Source organism: Stenella coeruleoalba (genome assembly GCF_951394435.1).
Source record: "Stenella coeruleoalba genome assembly, chromosome: 13".
Taxonomy (NCBI): domain Eukaryota; kingdom Metazoa; phylum Chordata; class Mammalia; order Artiodactyla; family Delphinidae; genus Stenella; species Stenella coeruleoalba.
This window is the reverse complement of record NC_137159.1, coordinates 12,032,953-12,053,155: the sequence shown is the minus strand read 5'-3', so window position 1 is coordinate 12,053,155 and position 20,203 is coordinate 12,032,953. Positions and strand designations below refer to the sequence as shown.

The 20,203-nt window shown below is 36.9% G+C and overlaps 1 protein-coding gene across 1 annotated transcript in view; it reads right to left on the bottom strand.

The window, feature by feature from the left end:
- Positions 1–20,203, bottom strand: part of ZC3H6 (zinc finger CCCH-type containing 6) — a 53,068-nt gene that overhangs the window by 20,874 nt on the left and 11,991 nt on the right. Inside the window, exons 2-3 of the mRNA XM_079941617.1 lie at positions 12,566–12,746; positions 5,663–5,785 (exon numbers count right to left, since the gene is read on the bottom strand). Coding sequence (XP_079797743.1) covers positions 5,663–5,785; positions 12,566–12,746 — 304 coding nt within the window. The remainder of the gene's footprint in view (positions 1–5,662; positions 5,786–12,565; positions 12,747–20,203) is intronic.

The window sequence follows — 20,203 nt, the reverse complement described above, 5'->3', positions numbered from 1 at the left end:
AGTTCAAAAAGCTAAATGCTACTCTGATGTTATTAAACATTATTAATGTTCATAGAACATTGCTGGAGAGTGTGTTTTGTTCACTTTTTGTTTTCCATGCCCATGTCTTATGTTTCTCATGCTCCATGCCTCGATATTTATACACATAAGAGTACTTTAAAATCCATACTGTCATACAAAAATTCCGTCTCCAAAAAACTGAAGAGGTCTTTTTGAAAACAGAAAAAAAAAATAGTGAAATAGCTTGGAGCAAGGGTAGAAAATATATAGAGTCTCCTAAGATTCAAAAATTCCCACATGACACGTTTAAGCATATTATATTTAATTAAAAAACTATATGTAAAGTCAAATTTGTAAAAAGAAAATATTTATATTTGAGGTCTAATAGAAAAAACAGAGATTTCCCTAATAGTAAAAAACATCTAATGAATAAATTGCTCATTAGAAACTATTTATTGCACTTATACATTATTAATTTTATTGCTTTTTACTAAAGCATGTAAAAACAAAAAATACATTGTAGTCCTAGAAGTTCATTTAATGATAGTATTCAAGTATATCTCTATTTACTGAAATATTTTTATTACTTCTATCATATCTATTGTCAATTTTTTTATAAGAAAGCAAGAAAAAAATTGCACATAGGGCTTCCCTGGTGGCGCAGTGGTTGAGAGTCCGCCTGCCGATGCAGGGGACACGGGTTTGTGCCCCGGTCCGGGAGGATCCCACATGCCGCAGAGCGGCTGGGCCCATGAGCCATGGCCACTGAGCCTATGCGTCCGGAGCCTGTGCTCTGCAATGGGAGAGGCCACAACAATGAGAGGCCCGCGTACCGCAAAAAAAATTGCACATAATTACAGCTTGAGGATCTAGAAAAAGTCAGACCATGACTCATTTTCAGTTTAGTACATTTTAAATGTGATATAAAAACACTGCCCTGGCAGAATACCAACACGAGACTGTGTTTTTAATAAAATGCAGAGAACATACAGAGTGAAGTAAGTCAGAAAGAGAAAAACAAATATCGTATATTAACTCATATATGTGGAACCCAGAAAAATGGTACAGATGAACTGGTTTGCAGGGCAGAAATAGAGACACAGATGTAGAGAACAAACGTATGGACACCATGGGGGGAATGCGGGGGTGGGGGGGCGGGTGGTGGTGGTGGTGGTATGAACTGGGAGATTGGGATTGACATATATACACTAATATGTATAAAACAGATAACTAATGAGAATCTGCTCTATAAAAAATAACAATAAAATAAAATTCAAAAAAAAGTAAAATTCAGAGAAATATTAAGTCCTTTTCAGCAATTATAAAATAGAGAAAAAGTATATAAAGCAATCAAGAAAATCAATTAGCTCATCAGTTTTAAATTTTGAAGACATTATATTAGATTTCCAAATTTTTTTAAGCAACATTTTTAAAGTTTATAAACTGTTCTCAGTCTAGCACTTCAGAAATTCAGAAGGGGATCTACAATTATAGCCAAAAGACTGTTTCTTACATTTAAAAAAAAGCCACTATGAAAATAAAACAAAAAATAATTGCTTTGATTAAGTTGAAGATTTATTAGTTGAGTGGTACTTACATTTCCTTTTATAAAAAATGTGATTACATTAATTCTTCAAAAATATATTTCAATGCCTAATGAGCAAGGATTACTCTCTGTTAATGGGCGAGTATGAATTTTTCTCTAGAGATTAGATGCTTTTCACAAAAGCTTTAAGTCTTAATATTAATCCAATTCTCTGATTTTTCACAGCCTTTACAAAAATAATCTCCATAATTCCTACTTTTTCAAGCAGAATTATCCCTAAACTTTCAATCCATCCCTCCCTTGTTTTCCCAACTGCAAATAATCCTAATAGCCCTCTAATTATGCAAACCTCAGGGCTTCTTCTGCAGTGACAGACTCTAATGTGGCTTGCTGCAGTGCTTAGTGTTTGCATCAGGGCACCACCCATGCGGTGCAAGCTCTCCAGGAAGCGCTAAATGAATGAGGGGTTACAGAGCAGCCCCAGTTCTCTAGGAGGGTATCTCCTCGTGCGTCACATGTTCACCATTTGGAATGAACAAAATGTACTCACCAGCAAGGATCTAGCAAGTATTTTTAAAAGCCCTCCTAAAGATAAAAGAAATGAAAAAGACTATAAATTTTACTGAAGGATATAGTTTCTCCAATCACTTTGTTTATTGATTATTAGGCTATCTACCTGCTAGAATGTCTGTGGGGGCAGATTTGGTTTCTGTTACACAGGCTGTCACTCTAAGCATGAAATAAGAGAACAGGAGACCCTGAACAAGGATGAGGAAAAAGGAGATATATTAAGTACTAATTTAATAGCTAGATGCTAATACTATATTCTATTGTCGGCCTATAACTGTAGAAGTGTCATATAGTAGATACTCGTTATCTAATCAAATGAGATTTTTAGGATATACTTTCTAACCTCAGTGAGTCAACACTAAACCATATGTGAAGGAAATGATCCTGAACTTTCTCTTCTAATGGCAGACTAGGTAATTTAATTCAGATCAGTCCTCCTCCTAAAAAAATGCAGCAAAGATAGACAAGATATTTCTTTCAGACCACTGTAGACATCAGAGAGCTAACAAATTAGTGAAGGATTACTGAACCGTTTCCCATGGAGTAGATGAAAATCCCCAGAAGTGAGCAGTACTTGGAGCTGTTTTTGCTCTGAAAGCATCAGCCCAGCATGAAAAATCATCTGAAAAGGTTCAACAGCACTTTTGACTATCCTTTCAATCTTTGGGAACAAAAGGAGTCCAGAGTCTGGAAAAAGCGGAAGCCTTAGCGACCCCCACCCACCGGAACTCAGAAAGTCTGGGGTTTTTCAGATACATGCACACTGACCTGAATACTCCTCAGTGCTCCTGAGAGCATCAGGATTTTTCTAGCACAAAATAATATTCAGATTGAAGATTCTGTTCATACAGTGCAACATATTTAAGGAAGACATAAAGTATATCATGTTGTTTTAATTTTTTTTCTGTTTAAAACACATCAAATAATGTTTGCACTTGAAGAGGTAGGTGGCACAAAATTCATATACTGAAGCCCTCACCCCCAGTACCTCAAAATATGACAGTGTTTAGAGAAAGGGCCTTTAAAGAGGTGATTAAGTTAAAATGAGGATGTTAGGGTGGGCCCTGATCCAATTTGACTGCTGCCCTTATAAGAGGAAATTTGGACACACAGAGACACAAGGAGTCCACGTGCACAGAGAAATGACCATGTGAGGACAAAGCAGCACGAAGGTGACCATCTACAAGCCAAGGAGAAAGACCTAAACAGATCCTTCCCTTGTGGCCCTCAGGGGAAACCAAACCTGCCAGCACCTCGATCTTGGACTCAGATCTAGCCTCCAGACTGTGAGAAAATAAATTTCTGTTGTTTAAGCCACCAGTCTGTGGTATGTTGTTATGGCAGCCCTAACAGACAAATCCATGACATAGTCTTTATTTTCAAAGGTTTAAAATTTGTAGCATATGTCTTATAAAATATTTTTTTAATATCAGAAAGCAAAGAATGAAATTGAAAGTTTAATTTTTCTCTTTAAAAAGCAGTAACTCAAAACCACAGTGAGATATCATTTCACACCAATTAGGAAGGCTGTTATCCAAAACAAAACAAACAAACAAAAACAGAAAATAACAAGCTTGACAAGAATGTGGAGAAATCAGAAAAATCTCATGCATTGTTGGTGGAAATGTAAAATGGTGCAGCCTTTGTGGGAAACAGTTGGTAGTTCCTCAGAAAGTTAAATGTAGAAATAACATATCATCAAGTAATTCCACTCCTAGGTCTATACTCCAAAGAATTGAGAGCAGGGTCTCAAAGAGATACCTATACACCCACGTTCATAGCAGCATTATTCACAATGCGCAAAAGGTGGAAGCAATCCAAGTATCTATCGACAAAATGTGGTATATACATATAATTGAGTACTATACAGCTTTGAAAAGGAAGGAAATTCTGATACGTACTACAACACAGATGAACCTTGCAAAAATTATGGTAAGTGAAATAAGCCAGACACAAAAGGACAAATACAGCATGATTCCACCTATATGAAGCACCTAGAGCAGGCAAATTCATAGAGATGGAAAGTAGAATAGTGGTTACCAGGAGTGGAGGGAGGGGGAAATTAGGTATTATTGCTTGATAGGTACATGGCTTCTGTTTAGGAAGATGAAAAAGTTTTGGAAATGGACAGAGTGATGGTTGCACAACATCATAAATAAACTTAATGTCATTGAACTGTATATTTTAAAATGGTGAAAATAGTGAATTTTTCCAAAGACATACAAATGGCCAACAGACACATGAAAAGATGCTCAACATCACTAATCATCAGGGAAATGCAAATCAAAACCACAAGGATAGGGCTCCCCTGGTAGCACAGTGGTTAAGAACCCGCCTGCCAATGCAGGGGACACGGGTTTGAGCCCTGGACCAGGAAGATCCCACATGCCGCAGAGCAACTAAGCCCATGTGCCACAACTACTGAGCCTGCATGCCACAACTACTGAAGCCCGTGTGCCTAGAACCTGTGCTCCACAACAAGAGAAGCCACTGTGCACCACAATGAAGAGTAGCCCCCGCTCCCTGCAACTAGAGAAAGCCAGCACACAGCAACAAAGACCCGATGCAACCAAAAATAAGTAATTAATTTTTAAAAAGCACAAAAACCCACAAGGACATATCACCTCACACCTGGCAGAATGGCTATCATCAAAAAGACAAGAAATAACAAGTGTTGGTGAAAATGTGGAGAAAAGGGAACACTTGTACGCTGTTGGTGGTAATGTAAACTGGTGCAGTCGTTGTGGAAAACAGTACAGAGGTTTCTCAAAATATTAAGAATAGAACTACCAAATATCCAGCAATTCCACTTTGGGGTATTTTCCCAGAGAAAATAAAAACACTAATTCGAAAAGATATATGCACCCCTATGTTCACTGCTGCATTGTTTATAATAGCCAAGATATGGAAGCAAGCTAAGTGTCCATTAACAGATGAACGGATAAAGAAAATGCAGTATATATATATATATACATGCAGTATATGCAGTATATATACAATGGAATATTACTCAGCCATAAAAAAGAATGAAATCTTGCCATTTGTGACAATAAGGACGGACTTAGAGGGCATTATGCTAAGTGAAATAAGGCAGATAGAGAAAGATAAATATCACTATTATTTCTCTTATATGTGGAATCTGAAAACCAAAACAAATGAGCAAACATAACAAAACAGGAACAGATTCACAGATAGAACAAACAAGTGGTTACCAGAGGGGAATGGGGATGAAATAGGTGAGGGAGATTAAGAGGTACAAACTTCCAGTTGCAAAATAAATGAGTCACAGGGATGAAATGTACAGCATGGGGAGAACAGTTAATAATAATGTAATATCTTTGTATGGCGACAGATGGTAACCAAACTTATTGTGGTGATCATTTTATGTACAGAAATATTGAATCCTATGTTGTGCACCTGGAACTAACACAGTGTTGTAGGTCAATTATACTCCAATTTAAAAGAAAAAGAGAGAGAAAAAGAAATAGTTAAAATGGTAAATTTTATGTTCTGTATATTTTATGACAATAAAAATAAAGGCAATACCTGAGGAAATGGAATGTCATAATCCCTGTAGAAACCACTTCTTTTTCTGTGGGAACTTTCTGTATGTTCGACCTCTGAATCAAGGCTGTAGTCTGAACTATCATCACTGGATGGAGAATTATGCTAAAAGAAGGAAAAACCAAAAATGTTACATTTACAAAAGGAAAAAAATTTAACTAGTATCTAGATAAGCTTGTTTCAGCCAGAGGTGCCAACCAACAGATTATATTATCCTAGTAGGTTCTGAAGTATTAACTGGAAAATTCTTGTTCCAAAGACCACCTCCACCCCAACTCCTCTGAAATTTTCTGAGGAATAGTACATCTTCCTCTTTTCTCGGGGATTTTAATGGCAGCATTTTCCCCATCATCCCTTTGGCCCAAGGACTTCAAATAGAAAATACTGCACCTCTATGCTCTAAAGTGATCTTAAATTTAAGTTAATCTTTATTTTTAAAATCTTTGGCTGCGTTGGGTGTTTGCTGCTGCGTGCGGGCTTTTAGTTGCTGCGAGCGCGGGCTACTCTTCGTTGCAGTGCACGGCTTCTCACTGTGGTGGCTTCTCTTGTTGTGGAGCATGGGCTCTAGGCACGCGGGCTTCAGTAGCTGTGGCACGCGGGCTCAGCAGTCGTGGCTCGCGGGCTCTAGAGCGCAGGCTCAGTAGTTGTGGCGCACGGGCTTAGCTGCTCCGTGGCATGTGGGACCTTCCTGGACCAGGGCTCGAACCCGCGTCCCCTGCATTGGTAGGCGGATTCTTAACCACTGCACCACCAGGGAAGCCCCTAAGTTAATCTTAAAGGAAATAAAATTGGTTCCTCATCACCAAAAAGAGTCCTAGAACATGAATAGAGTATGAAGTAATTTATTTTTACCTAAAACAGCTTTAGAGTTCTTAATCTATTGCATAAGTACCCTAAATCTAAAAGATATCAAAACATTCCAAATCATAAATATAACATAAATCCAACCCACAAAATTGAACAAAGATGAAATGCAAACCACAAGTAATTGACAGTGATTGACAAATATCAAGAATAAGCTTTTTCAAGTATGAATGCAATTTCAAAAAAAAAAATCACGAAATATCCTCCATCTAGCCAAAATAATTACCTTCCCAGGTTGAGCACCCTCTTTAAAAAAATTTTTTGAAGTTCTTATCAACAAAGACACTGACTCTGTATTTTATCATCCTTGCATTCCCAGCATCTAAGACTAGAACAAACTCAGTAAAAATGTGCTGAACTAAATTGACCTCTTGATACTTTTACAGTAGAAGGATCTGTTTTCTTCTACTCCATTCTTAAATGCTGGTTTAAGAAGACAAACTGTTTTCCTCCACCTTGTTCTTAAATGTTCTGGGGTTTAGTTTTGGGGTGCTGTTAATTCTGCTTTTGTTGATCTGATAGGTGATATGAAGATCTTTTTATAATTATGCTATGAAACGCTTCAAGCTTAACTACCTAATCTTTTTGGTTAGGACTTGAAATAAATATTGTCCATTTAAAAGCCAAGTTTGCTCTGTTACTAGCAGAAGTCAGCTCTGGCTCAAAAGAAAACCTTTACCTTGAAGAACACTAAAGGGGTAAGGCTTGCTTAAGAAGAAGTTCAAACAGAGGCACTGCTTCAGGAAGAGCCATCAGAGAAGAGAAGATTCTGTTTAAGGGAGAAGATTCTTCAGGCTAGCCCCCAAAAATGAGTCTAGAACACAGACGTTAAGAAGTCATTAGGAAGGCTATTATAAAAAAATATGTATGTGGCTCACCTACAGTAATAAGAAGTAATTATTAACCCAAAATTAAAAATAGCTGGAAATAGTAGAGAGTAATTAAAAATTATTAAATTTTTAAGTGAAAAGGATAGTATACTTTTTTTATTTCAGAATTTTTGAGTTTCTTTTTTTTGGTTATTGTTTGGTATCTGTTTGGTGCTTGAAAGTGTTCCCTTAATTTTGTTATTTTACCTATAATACACTGGTGGATTATTTCTTTCAATACACTTGGTTGGTAAGTACTAAAGTTCAAGTCTAGGGACTTTCCTGGTGGTCCAGTGGGTAAGACTCCACGCTCCCAATGTAGGGGGCCCTGGTTCGATCCCTGGTTGGGGAACTAGATCCCTCATGATGCAACTAAGAGTCCGCATGCCACAACTAAAGATCCTGCATGCTGCAAAGAAGATCCTGCATGCCACAACTAAGACCCAGCCCAGCCAAATAAATAAATGTTTTAAAAATAAATAAAGTTCAAGTCTCAGTGATTATGCTTTCTGTAGAACTCTTAACAAACATGACACCACAACGTGGTGAGTAAAGAGGGCAAAAGACATAGTCAAGAACTAATTAACAGGATAGACATTTAGTGACCCCTTTAAATATTCAAACAGTAACAGAAAGAATTTAGGGACTTCAGTGACTTCCCCAAACCATGCCAGCCTTTTCACACCTTTTTGCTTTTGTATTCTCTGTGTCTCTTTGGTCAACGAGCTAATTCCTACCTGTCCTTCAAGATTTATCACAAAAAATCTCCATGTCCAATAGTAAGAGAATGATACTAAAGTATAATACAATACAGAGCAATCAATTAAAATGGTATTTTAGAAGATTTTATAGAAACAACAAAATGTTTATCTGTACTATTAAGTGAAAATGCAAAATATAAAATCAATTAAATGGCATTTCTCTAATAATAATTGTCCACAAATTCATTATTACTCCTACCCTCAAGAGGTGGAGATTAATTCCTCTCCCTTTGAGTGTGGACTAGACTTAGAAGCTTGCTTCTAGCAAACAGAATTTGTCAGAAGTGATTAGGTTATAAAAAAGACTGTAGCTTTCATCCTGGGTGCTCTCTCTTGCTCTCTTGCTTTGGAGGAAGCCAGCCAAAGCACGAGGTCAAAGAAGTGGTATGTAAAGGGGTCCACATGGTGAGGAACGGAGGCCTGCCAAGAGCCACATGACCGAACTTGGAAGAGGATCCTGCCTTAGTCAGGAGATGACTGCAACCTCGCAGGAAGCGCTGAGCCAGAATACCAAGTTAAGCCGTGCCCACGTTCCTGACCCACAGAAACTAGGAGACAAACTTTTGTTGTTTTAAGCTTCTAAGTTTGGGGTAATGTGTTGCGCAGCAATAGTTAACTAATACAGGTTTTGGTATCTGGAAATGCGGTGCTGCCAGTACAAATATCTAAAAGGTAGAACTGGTTTTGGAACCAGACAGTGGATAGAAACTGGAATGATTTTAAGAGGGCACTAGTGAAAGCCTAAGATCACCCTGAATTATTGTTAGTAAAATTTTGGACTTTGGGGCGACTTAAAAGGAAAGTGAGAGAGATCTTATTAAAACTGGAAAAAGGGAGATCCTTGTTATGCAGTGGCAGAAATCTAGCAACACTGTTACATTCAGCAATATGGAAAGTAGAAAATGTGTCTAATGAACTAGGTGATCTAGTTAAGATTTTCAAGCAAAATGTTGAAAGTACCTATCTATGAGGAAAGATAGATGAATTAAAGGAAGAACTGTTAAAAAGGAACCAGGACTTGATGGTTTTAAAAGTTCTTAGCCTCAAAATATCTAACTTTGTTTTTGTGCTTCCCTTTTTTCTTAATTAGTTTGGCCAACCCGTGCTGCAGGGGGCACAGGTTCGATCCCTGATGGGAGAACTAAGATCCTGCGTGCCGTGCAGCATGGCCAAAAAAAAAAACAAACTACTGACTTTTCATTCTAATTTGTTAAATTCTACTTATAACTTTATTAAGCCCTTCCTTTTTGTTTCTGTCTTACTTTGCTGTTTTCTAGATTTTAATACTATAATAATTTTTCTTCTGATAATTTTTTAGCTATCTTCCATATGTCAAATTCTATTATTATTTTCATGTAATTCGGCAGATTTAGTCTGCATTCAAAAGTGTTTCTGTTTTTCGACTTTGTTATTTATGTCTAGATTTATTGCATTGTGGTTTGAGATTGCTCTTTGTACTATTTCTACTCCATCAAATTAATTGGAGTTTTCTTTGTTGCCTATGACATGGTCTATTTTTATGAATATTCCAAGTATACTTGAGAGAAAGATATATTCTCAGGATTCAGAGCTTACTATATATTTATAATATTTATAATACTATATATTATAATATTATAATATAATATTATAATATTTCTTTAATATCCTTACCACCTTTTCATCCATTTGATTAATCTCCTTGGGTTAAGAGAGGTATACTGGTGTATCTCCTGTTATTACTGTATTCCTGTCTATTTCTTCTCATAGTTCCTATAGTTCCTGCTTTATGAAAACTGATGTTTAAGGGGATATTAAATAACAATAAATAAATAAATCTTCACTGTGAATTATAACCTTAACATTATAAAATGCCCTTCTTTGTTTCTTTCAATGCCTTTTTGACCTAAATTTGACTTTTTCATATATCAACACTGTGATTTCTGCCTTTTCTTTCTTTGCATCTGCCTGGTATAGCTTCACCCACTTTTCATTTTTTTATTTTTTTTAACATCTTTATTAGAGTATAATTGCTTTACAATGGTTTTACCCACTTTTTAAATCTTTCTCTTTTACATAGCTTAGAGTTGGATTTTGCATTGTTGGGAGGTATATCTTTTGGTATTAGAAAGATTATATTTTTGTTTCAGTTATTTCTTTCAAGTTGTCTTTTTCCAATAACCTTAGTCCCTGTCCCTTCTTTGCATACTATTTGTTTACTAGTAGGACCAATATTGAAATTAGGCAGTAACCTCTTCTTCTACTTCCTCTCTTTCATTCCCAGGATAATAATTTGAAGTATATTTAAAAAGTCTCAGTTAATAACTAAAAAACTACCAAGAAGGTTATCCTGCTTACCATATATTCTTCTGCTTTCCCTGACGTTTTTTACAGCTGTAATGTTTCAATACATAATTTACTGCCCCCCATGTCCATCATTTAGTCTTAGCTTTACAGACTAATACGTAGTGTATGTAGATCACTCTCACTTTTTCAACCAGTCATTTTGGTTATCTGAACGTGTGCTCTAGGAGATTCTATGAGAAGTCTTATGATAATATTTCCTGACTTCTATTATATACAGCTTTTCTGAGGACTTTATATTTGAAGTTCAGTATTTAGCTGGATATAAAATGCTTGGCTTGCATTTTATTCAAATATGTTACTCCATTATCTTCTGGCATAAAATGTTGATATCAAAAATTTTTCTATAAATCTGACTTTCCTTTCTTAATAAGTGGCTTGGTCTTTTTGCCTAAATGACCAAAGGATTCCCTTTTCCCCCAGTTCTGCTGATGCTGTTTGATCATAGTCTGTATTATTTTCTTAATTTTTAAAAATCATTTTGAAATGTTAGGTTAAGTTTTTCATGTTTTGTGGGCATTCTTTCCTTTCTGGAAGAATATTATTCTCCCCAGTTTCCTCTTTTTTTTTTAATAAGAATAACGTATATGGAATGTGGTCATGGTCCAATCTTGTTGCTCATGTGTCAAAGGAGGAATGAGCCAGGAAAACTTTCCTAGCTTCACTCTCTAGGGTTATTTCTTCTGTCGTTAGCACATGAGGTATTAAAAAACATGGCTGTGTATCTTCTGAGATATGCCACCCCTGCTCCCTTCCCCCATTTTCTTTCCTTGGCCCTAGTATTCTTGTCCTCTCAACTTAGATTCTACTCCTAGCAGTTTTCTCCTCAGGGTGGGACTCTGTCCTAGAAGAGATTTAGTTGATGAGTATTCATCAGGCACAGACCATTCTAGCACCATACAATCTTACGTGGTCACCTTATACTCATGTGGGAATTGGGAGCTAGTAAAGCCCCCTCTCAGTTTCCATTGCTGTTTCTCAGTTTGGCCGACAGGCTTTCCATGTTCACTGCAGACTCCTGCATTGAGATGAATACCTGTTGGTAGTTTGTTTTCTGGAAGTTCTTTTTACCTTTCTTCTGCTTCATTTCACACAATTGCTGATCCTACTCTGGTCTTGTTGCTGTCTGTGGTTGCTGTCTGTGGTTTTTTATTTTTGAGGTTTGTGAAGATAACTTGTTAGTTCATTTTTTGGTAGATGCTGCCAATGAATTTTTGGTTTTGCTATTCTAATTGCTCTGTTTTTATGGGGGAAATTCAGGGAGTTTCAAAAACTACCCCACCACTGCTGCCAACTTTTCTCTGATTTCTCTGTCAGTATAGGTTTCCCTTCTTCTCAACCGCAATCCACATTATTCTGTATCCAGCACCCAAGTGCTCTCTTGATAGCATTTGTTTTTCAATTGTTTACAGCTCTCTCCTTCCCTTTTCAATGTAATCTCTATAACAGCAGAGACCATTTCATTCATTACTATAACCCCCAGCATACAGCACAGAGACTTCCACAGCAAGCACGCAATAATACTTACAAATGAATAAATAAATGAATGGATGGACAATGCCAGTGCTGTTAATCTACATCTGTAGAGAATGAAACTTTCTTTCCTTAAGCTTTCAGTATTCTTGCATACAATCTTCCATCAATTTAAAAGATTTATTCTAATTTGCATTAAAAGTTACTTTGATTATTTAATTTTTTTATTGGAGTTGAGTTGCTTTACACTGTTGTGTTAGTTTCTGCTATACAGCAAAGTGAATCAGCTATACGTATACATATATCCCCTCTTTTTTGGATTTCCTTCCCATTTAGGTCACCACAGAGAACCTAGTAGAGTTCCCCTGTGCTATACGGTAAGGTTCTCATGAATATTTTTTAAATCTTTAAAACATTTCATATAATCTTTATGTTCATAAAATTTCTTAAGCACATAAAAAGATCTAATCCATATATTTTATAAGAAAACAGGCAATGATTTATACTTTGTAATTTTCAGTGTTTTATATTTCATAAAAATTTACCAAAAGAATAAAAAGTAGATTCTAACTAACCTTATGTTTCTCACGTTTTCTCCTTTTGGACTTTTTCTTCTCTTTTTCTTTCTTGTGTTTTTTCCTTGATTTTCTGTAGGCTTTCTCATTTTTCTGCTTTTCATCCTCTTTTGCTTCCTGTTCTTGTGTTTCTTCAAATCCTGCATCATCTATTTCACCATCTTCTAATTCACCATCTTCTCTGTAAAAGACAATGAAAATTTTAATTTTCAAAAGTCAATTCTAAAGAGAATCTTACAGAAACAGTTCCAAAAGAAAAAAAAAGCATGAGCCAAGAATTTAAGTTATACTCATTTAGATCAGGGGTTGGCCAATTTTCTATAAAGGGCTAGATAGTAAACATTTTAAATTTGCAGGCCACATATGGTTTCTGTTGCAAAATCTCTCTTTTTTTACAACACCCTTCAAGAACATAAGAAGCAATTTCAGCAGCCATAGTTTGCCAACCTCTGATTTAGAGTAAGAGCATTGACTCTCACTCAGTAAACGAATGAATGCATGAATGCAATAGTATCCCAAGGTAATACAGCAATAGTTACCATCTATAATACTAAGCTACCATAAAAATGAAAGAAAGAAAGAAAGAAGAAAGAAAGAAAAAGAGGGAGAGAGGGAGGGAGGGAGGAAGAAAGGGAGGAAGAAAGAAATTAAAACACTTTAGGAAGCAAACATTCTAACTACAGGAAGGAATTTAACTTAGTGACCTGTAGACAGCTATAAATAGCTTTAAAATAAAAGCAATGTAATATATTAATTCTCACCATAAGAGTAAACTTCAATAAGAAGACAAATTTCAATAGGTAGATAAGTAATCTACCTACTGAAACCTGAACCACAAAAGCAGAATAATAAATTCCTCAACTTGAATCTGTAAAAAATATTCAGAGTAAAACCCCAAATCTACAAATCTTTATATTAATTATGACATTTTTATAGTTATAGAAGCCCCAACGTTCACTAACAGTATTTTAAATGCAAATTAACCAACTGATCTACATGGGAAGATAAATACATAAAATAATTTTAACATTTTATCCTGTTTCCATACAGTTTGAAAAAATGCAAACAACTACAAATATTACATGGTGATACAGAAAGATAAATGTCTTTTGTGACTGGAAGCAAATGAGAAGCACACAAACTATGGTGTGTGCATTTTAAAGATACTTTTAAATTACTAGAAATGTGTGATTTCTAAAATGCAAAACTGATCATGTAGCACTCTCCTGCTAAAAATCTTCAATGATGTGATATCTCAAATTTGCTTCAAACAATCCACTGAGGATGAAGGAAGTGGTCTCAACAAGACTGGCCATGAGTTGGTAATTGCTGAAACTGTGGGCTGTGTATATAAGGATTCATTCTACCATTCTATCAATATGTGTTTGAAGTTTTCCATAATAAAAAAGACAGTATCAGTGATTCCCTTCTGACCTGAGGATGATGTCAACACTCCTTGACTCCAAAAGGCCCTTTATAATTGAGTCCCTGATTCACCAGCTAATTTCAATTCAAGTCCCCAAGCCTTAAACATTGCCTTAAAAACTCTCATTGCCCTGCTCCTCTCAACATCCACCCTCTCACCTCCTTCACCGGCTAAGTCCAATTCAATCTTTAGGACCCGGTTTAGATGTCCCTTCCTGCAAGATGCCTCCACTGACTACTCAGGATTAGGTGAGCTGCTCCATCCTAAGCACTCCCCTAATAATTCTCATTTCTTTATCTCTGCACTCTACACGTTATGTCTGAATGACTTGCTTATTGGTTGGTGAAAGCAGGGTATGGGACTGTCTTTCACAGCTGTATCTCCTAATCCCTAGCACGGTGCCCTGCTTTTTACTGAATGACTGAATGTAAAATACCCATAACCCTTGCCATTACAGAACAGGCACACAATATCACCCTGTATTGACTGTGAAGTCAATGTTGTTTTTCTCCAGTTTCCATCATAAAATCAGAGGTATATGTCTATTTAGGTGGACTTGAAAATTTCATGTGAGGCAGGTTCAGCATACTGGCTGTTTTAATTTAAAAAGTTTTGAGCTTTCATAACACTATAATACCTATGGCCCAAGAAAAATGAGTGCATATATTCACCCAAGGACAAGTATAAAGAAGTTTTTTAACAGCTTTAGTCATGATGGTAAAAAACTGTAAACAACCCAAATCTCCATGAACACGTGAATGGATTAATAGTGTTTCATTTACATAATGGAATACTATAAAGCCAAAAAACTTAACTACTGTACTGCTACACATAATACGATGAATGTTACAGACATAAGCAAAAGAAGCCAGACACAAGGGACTACTGTCTGACTCCATTTATATGCACTTCAAGAACAGGCAAAACTAATCTATGGTGATGTGAGTTAGAACAGCGATTACCTCTTGGAGGGTTATAGCTGACAAAAAGGGAGTACTAAGAAGCCTCCTAGGTTGTTAAAATATTCTCTATAGATGGGTATGGTGATTACTACATATACACGTGTGTAAAAATGCATCAATTCTTAAAAATTCATTTAAGAATTGTGCATTTTACTGTCTACATGTAAAAATCTAAATGCAAACAACAACAAAATCTACAGGTGTTCATCCTTTCTTTTACCATCATTCTCCTCCAGTTTGAGCTCCTTAAATCATACCTTAAAACCACTAATTCATAATTAGCATTTTTGACTAGAGCTATTTAAATAAAATACTCAAGCTGAAAATGCTGCACATGATTATGTTCTACTTTACTTAAATTCTTTACCTGTGACATACGGGAATTTATATTTGTTATTAAACATAAAACACTGAAAGTTTAAAATTTTTTCTTTCTTTTCCTTTAGCCTCTTTATCATTTCAACATTCATACAATAACACATTTAAATTTGTAAATTTATGTTTGGTTACATAAAGGAGAGTAAAAGGAAATGAAGAACAATGATCCACACTTCTATGAGCTGCTTCCAATGCTTTAAAAAATCACCTTTGGGCACAGATGGAAAGCATGTGTGGCATAATGGAAAAAGGAGACTTAGTAGGAGGAAAACTGGATTCTAATTCTAGCTCTGTCAGCAAAATAAAATAAAGCTTTCTTGACTGAGCACCTACCAATGTATCAGATACTAATCCAGCTCTGTGAAAAATCAAAAATAGAAGAGATAATAGAAGTAATTAAGAGTGCTTGCCATTCTCTAGATTTTGAATTAACACTATTATGAAAGCTGTTGTGGTTATTAAACCCAAGATAATTTGTTTTTTTTTTGTTTTTTTTTTTTGCTGTACGCGGGCCTCTCACTGTTGTGGCCTCTCCCATTGTGGAGCACAGGCTCTGGACGCACAGGCTCAGCGGCCATGGCTCACGGGCCCAGCTGCTCCGCGACATGTGGGATCTTCCCGGACCGGGGCACGAACCCGCATCCCCTGCATCGGCAGGCAGACCCTCAACCACTGCGCCACCAGGGAAGCCCAATTTGTTTTAATTTAATAAATAAAAAATAAAAGTTCCTAAGTCAACCATATATGAGTGACTTTTTATTAATGTAAAAATAGGGGGCTTCCCTGGTGGCACAGTGGTTGAGGACCTGCCTGCCAGTGCAGGGGACACGGGCTCGAGCCCTGGTCTGGGAGGATCCCACATGCCGTGGAGCAACTAGGCCCGTGAGCCACAACTACTGAGCCTGCGCGTCTAGAGCCTGTGCTCCGCAACAAGAGAGGCCACGATAGTGAGAGGCGTGCGCACCGCGATGAAGAGTGGCCCCTGCTTGCCCCAACTAGAGAAAGCCCTCGCACAAAAACGAAGACCCAACACAGCCAAAAATAAATAAATAAATTTAAAAAAATAATAGAATGATTATGTCCTTTTTAGAAGGAGTCATATTCATGTCACAGACATGTACATAACCGTCCAGTTAATAAACAAAATTATCTTTAAAAGAATTTCTCTCAGGCATATCCATAAAGACAGTTAGACTAGAGGAAGAATGGGGAATGATTGCCAATAGGTACAGAGTTTTTTTTAGGAGTGATGAAAAGTGTTCTAAAATTAGATAGTGGTAGCAGTTGCATAACTCTGGAACATCCTAAAAATCAGTGAATTGTATACTTTAAAAGGTGAATTCTATCTCAATAAAGCTGTCATTTTAAAAAATAATAAAATAAAATTTTAAAAGATTTTATCTCTAGATTTAAATATCTAGACTGGAGACAACTAGAGAAAATCATAATACACTGTAGTATAAATTAAAGACTCTGAAACTGGTCAATGCCCTCACTGTTCTTATTCTGAGGTAACTAGTCACTAAATCCTTACAAATTGATACGCCTCAATAGAGAATTCTACTTTTCTCCATTTTGATATTGTTGGCTATTAAAATAAATTAACCTGAACCATTCAGTCTTACCTCCACAGGTAGTGTCTGCTTTTTCTTTATGCTTGCCTAAAGGCTCCTGTTACAAGCTATAGATCAGAAACTGAGTCTTCTGGAAGAAACACAAAAGCCTCAATAAAAGACTATACAGGGCTTCCCTGGTGGCGCAGTGGTTGAGAGTCTGCCTGCCGATGCAGGGGACATGGGTTCGTGCTCCGGTCCGGGAAGATCCCACATGCCGCAGAGCGGCTGGGCCCATGAGCCATGGCCACTGAGCCTGCGCGTCCGGAGCCTGTGCTCCACAACGGGAGAGGCCACAACAGTGAGAGAGGCCCGCGTACCGCAAAAAAAAAAAAAAAAAAAAGACTATACAAGTGCTCCTGATGGATGATATTACAAAGATATTACTCATGAACACAAGCTTCCTGGGATAAGCTGATAATGATCACTACAAAAAAGACATTTTTCAGAGTAGACAAGTTTATAGAAGTAGACTGCTTATCCTAAAACCAAGAGAACACAAATTTTCTAGATGCTTGAAAATGATTGCTTGTAGCACTTTTCATGCTTTGTTCTAATTCATCCTGTCATTTCTCCCTTACCATGGATGATAAATGTAGAGGAACTGCTCTGTACCAGTGCCCTGGCAACCCTACATGTCTCCGCATAGGCCACACAGGCAAGGCTCAACCACAGGCTGACCTAAACCTTAGCAGATGCCCTGTGGTCCCCCCGAAGTATGGAAAGATAGGTGCTGCTGCAAGGCTATTTCTCACCCACCTCCTTATTTCGTGGGAGGCTGCTATAAGGCAATTTCTCACCCACCTTCCCTGCTTCCGGTGAGGACTTAGATTTTCCACCTTGCCCACTCCTAAGTGTACAGCTGCAGGCTGAAAAAAACTGCATAGCTGCAGTATGGAAACTGTTCCTCAGCAACAAGAGTGCCCTACCACTCACATTACCTATGATCCTCTGGTCTCTTTGATTTCAGTGTTATCCTGTAGGACAAGGGACACGAGAAGCTGACCCGATGTTGATACTGAATTTGTCGTCTATGTATGAAATAAACTCTCTGAATCTTACTCGCTGAACCTGTAAGCAGGTGTCACAAAAAACTTGCTTGGGTCTAGGATTTGCCCATGCCTGCTCTGATTGTTTCCCTCAATCTGTATAGCTTATGTGTGATCCTCTTGATTAAGCCCTAACCTAACTCCCTACCTTATACCTCCCAAACTAGGTATTTCCCCTCAAGGAAAACACTGGCTGGCCATATTGGGGTCATGGAAGAGCTACCTAACTTGAGTTTCTGTGCTTTTATGTTTATCCCAAACTGGACCTTGAACATTTACATCCTAGATGGTTTATCAGCATTTGTTTCAGAGAGTTTGTCTTTACAAATTACCAGTGGTAAAATCTGGATACCTACCAGCCTTCAAATCACTTTTTATCCTTATCCTTTACCCAATACATTCTTACACCCTCTGGAATGTACTGGTTTGCAGAAACTCAGCTTATCCCTTTAAAATGACTATCTACAGCCACGGCAATTTTCACTTGGTTTGTTTTACTCCCCACGCCTGTCTTAGAACTTAGTCAAAGTCTCAACCCAAATACAAATTCCTTCAGGAATGGGATTTTGTACAAATATATGGGCGAAATTATATATTTTAACTAGCCTAATAGCCTTCATAGTCCTATGACAATCTTTGCAAATTTTGTTTAATTCTATGTATGTTATCTGTACCCCAGAGATAACAGAATTCCTTTGTTACTTTTGTTACAAGTAATTGCTCTTTTGTTTTTAAAACTATATGTGGCCCTTCTAATCTTTATTTCCTGAATCAACAACATGGTTTCACATATTTACTTCATCAAAACCTAACTTGCATATATAAATAAAAAGTATATATAACAATGTAATAATTAGACATTTTTAGATATTTCCTTCCTATCTCCTTCAGGAGACCATGCTTCTCTGGGAAGTGTCTGAAGGGACACTGATCTCCCTAGAGAAAAAAAAAAACAAACACTGTTGCTCCCTTAAAGCTAGAATCCTTAGGGCTCTATCTTCAACTAAGGGGGTCATATAACTTGGAAAAATATATCAAAAATGTGTTGTTAACATTGACTGAAAGAATAAATAATACTGTAAAGCCCTAAAAGTACAACAAACTAAAGTCATTGATCCACGTGGTTGTAGATCACAGCATGGCCCTGGACTTCTTCCTGGCAAGCCAAGAAAAATATACAATATGGCTGATACTTCCTGCTTCTTATGGAATAATTCCATAAGGAAAGTTGACCAATCTATACTCAAACTAAAAGACAACTTGGCTATCAAATGTGGACTCAGCAGGAGCCTTAACATCTAACCTCCTGGTCAAGTGAGGAATCTTTGGTCATCATTCTCAAGTGCCTTCCAGTTTCTCCTTTTAACAGTCACGGCTACTCTTACTTTTCTTTCAATGCCTGGTCTCCAGAGTCAGATATGCTACTGCACAGCTGTTATTTCATGAGATGGTACAAAAATTTATTTTTATAACAGAAGGAAAACAAAGGGACTCAGTTAAGCCAAGGCCTTTTTAATCAGAGTTCCTACAAGATCGTAGCGTACACGTTAACTTGCTGTTTACGTGAGTAGGACAAGGGGAGACTGTTAAAGCTCTGCCAAGTTCCCAACATGCGCATACAAAAAAAGTGCTGTGTGTCCTTGAGCCTAACAGACACTTTCACATCCCTCCTCAGACATCGTCATAAAGCAATGCCTGTGCTTTTGTGACAGAAGCAGAAAAAAATCAAAAGGAAGAATTTCTATTTCCCAAATGAACCAATCAGAACGTAATATCTCGAATTCCTCCCAATATGTAATAAACATTTTATACTCCTCTTTATCCCTTCCACTTTCAGCATGGAGAGACCCACTGAACTTGTTTCTTAGCCAGCAAGCAGATTAACAGATTAATTTTGCCTTTTTTTTTAAGGTTCTGATAGAGTTCTATTATTCCTTGGAAGCTATTTATAGAGACTTTTATTGAACAAACTGTAAAATATGTAAATAAATCACAGTTAAAATTCTAAAGCTTAAAACAGTGCTAAGACTAAGATTAGTTTACATAGCGGCATGCCAGAAATCCCGGACTAATTTCTAGATGTAAGCTGCAAATTTGACCCTGAGCTTTAGGAAACAGGATAAGGTATAAGACAACAGTGCTTTTAGGACAAGAACAGATCAGTTGCTCAAGAGAAGCACAATTTTGTTTCTGGGAGAAGGGAGAGAAAT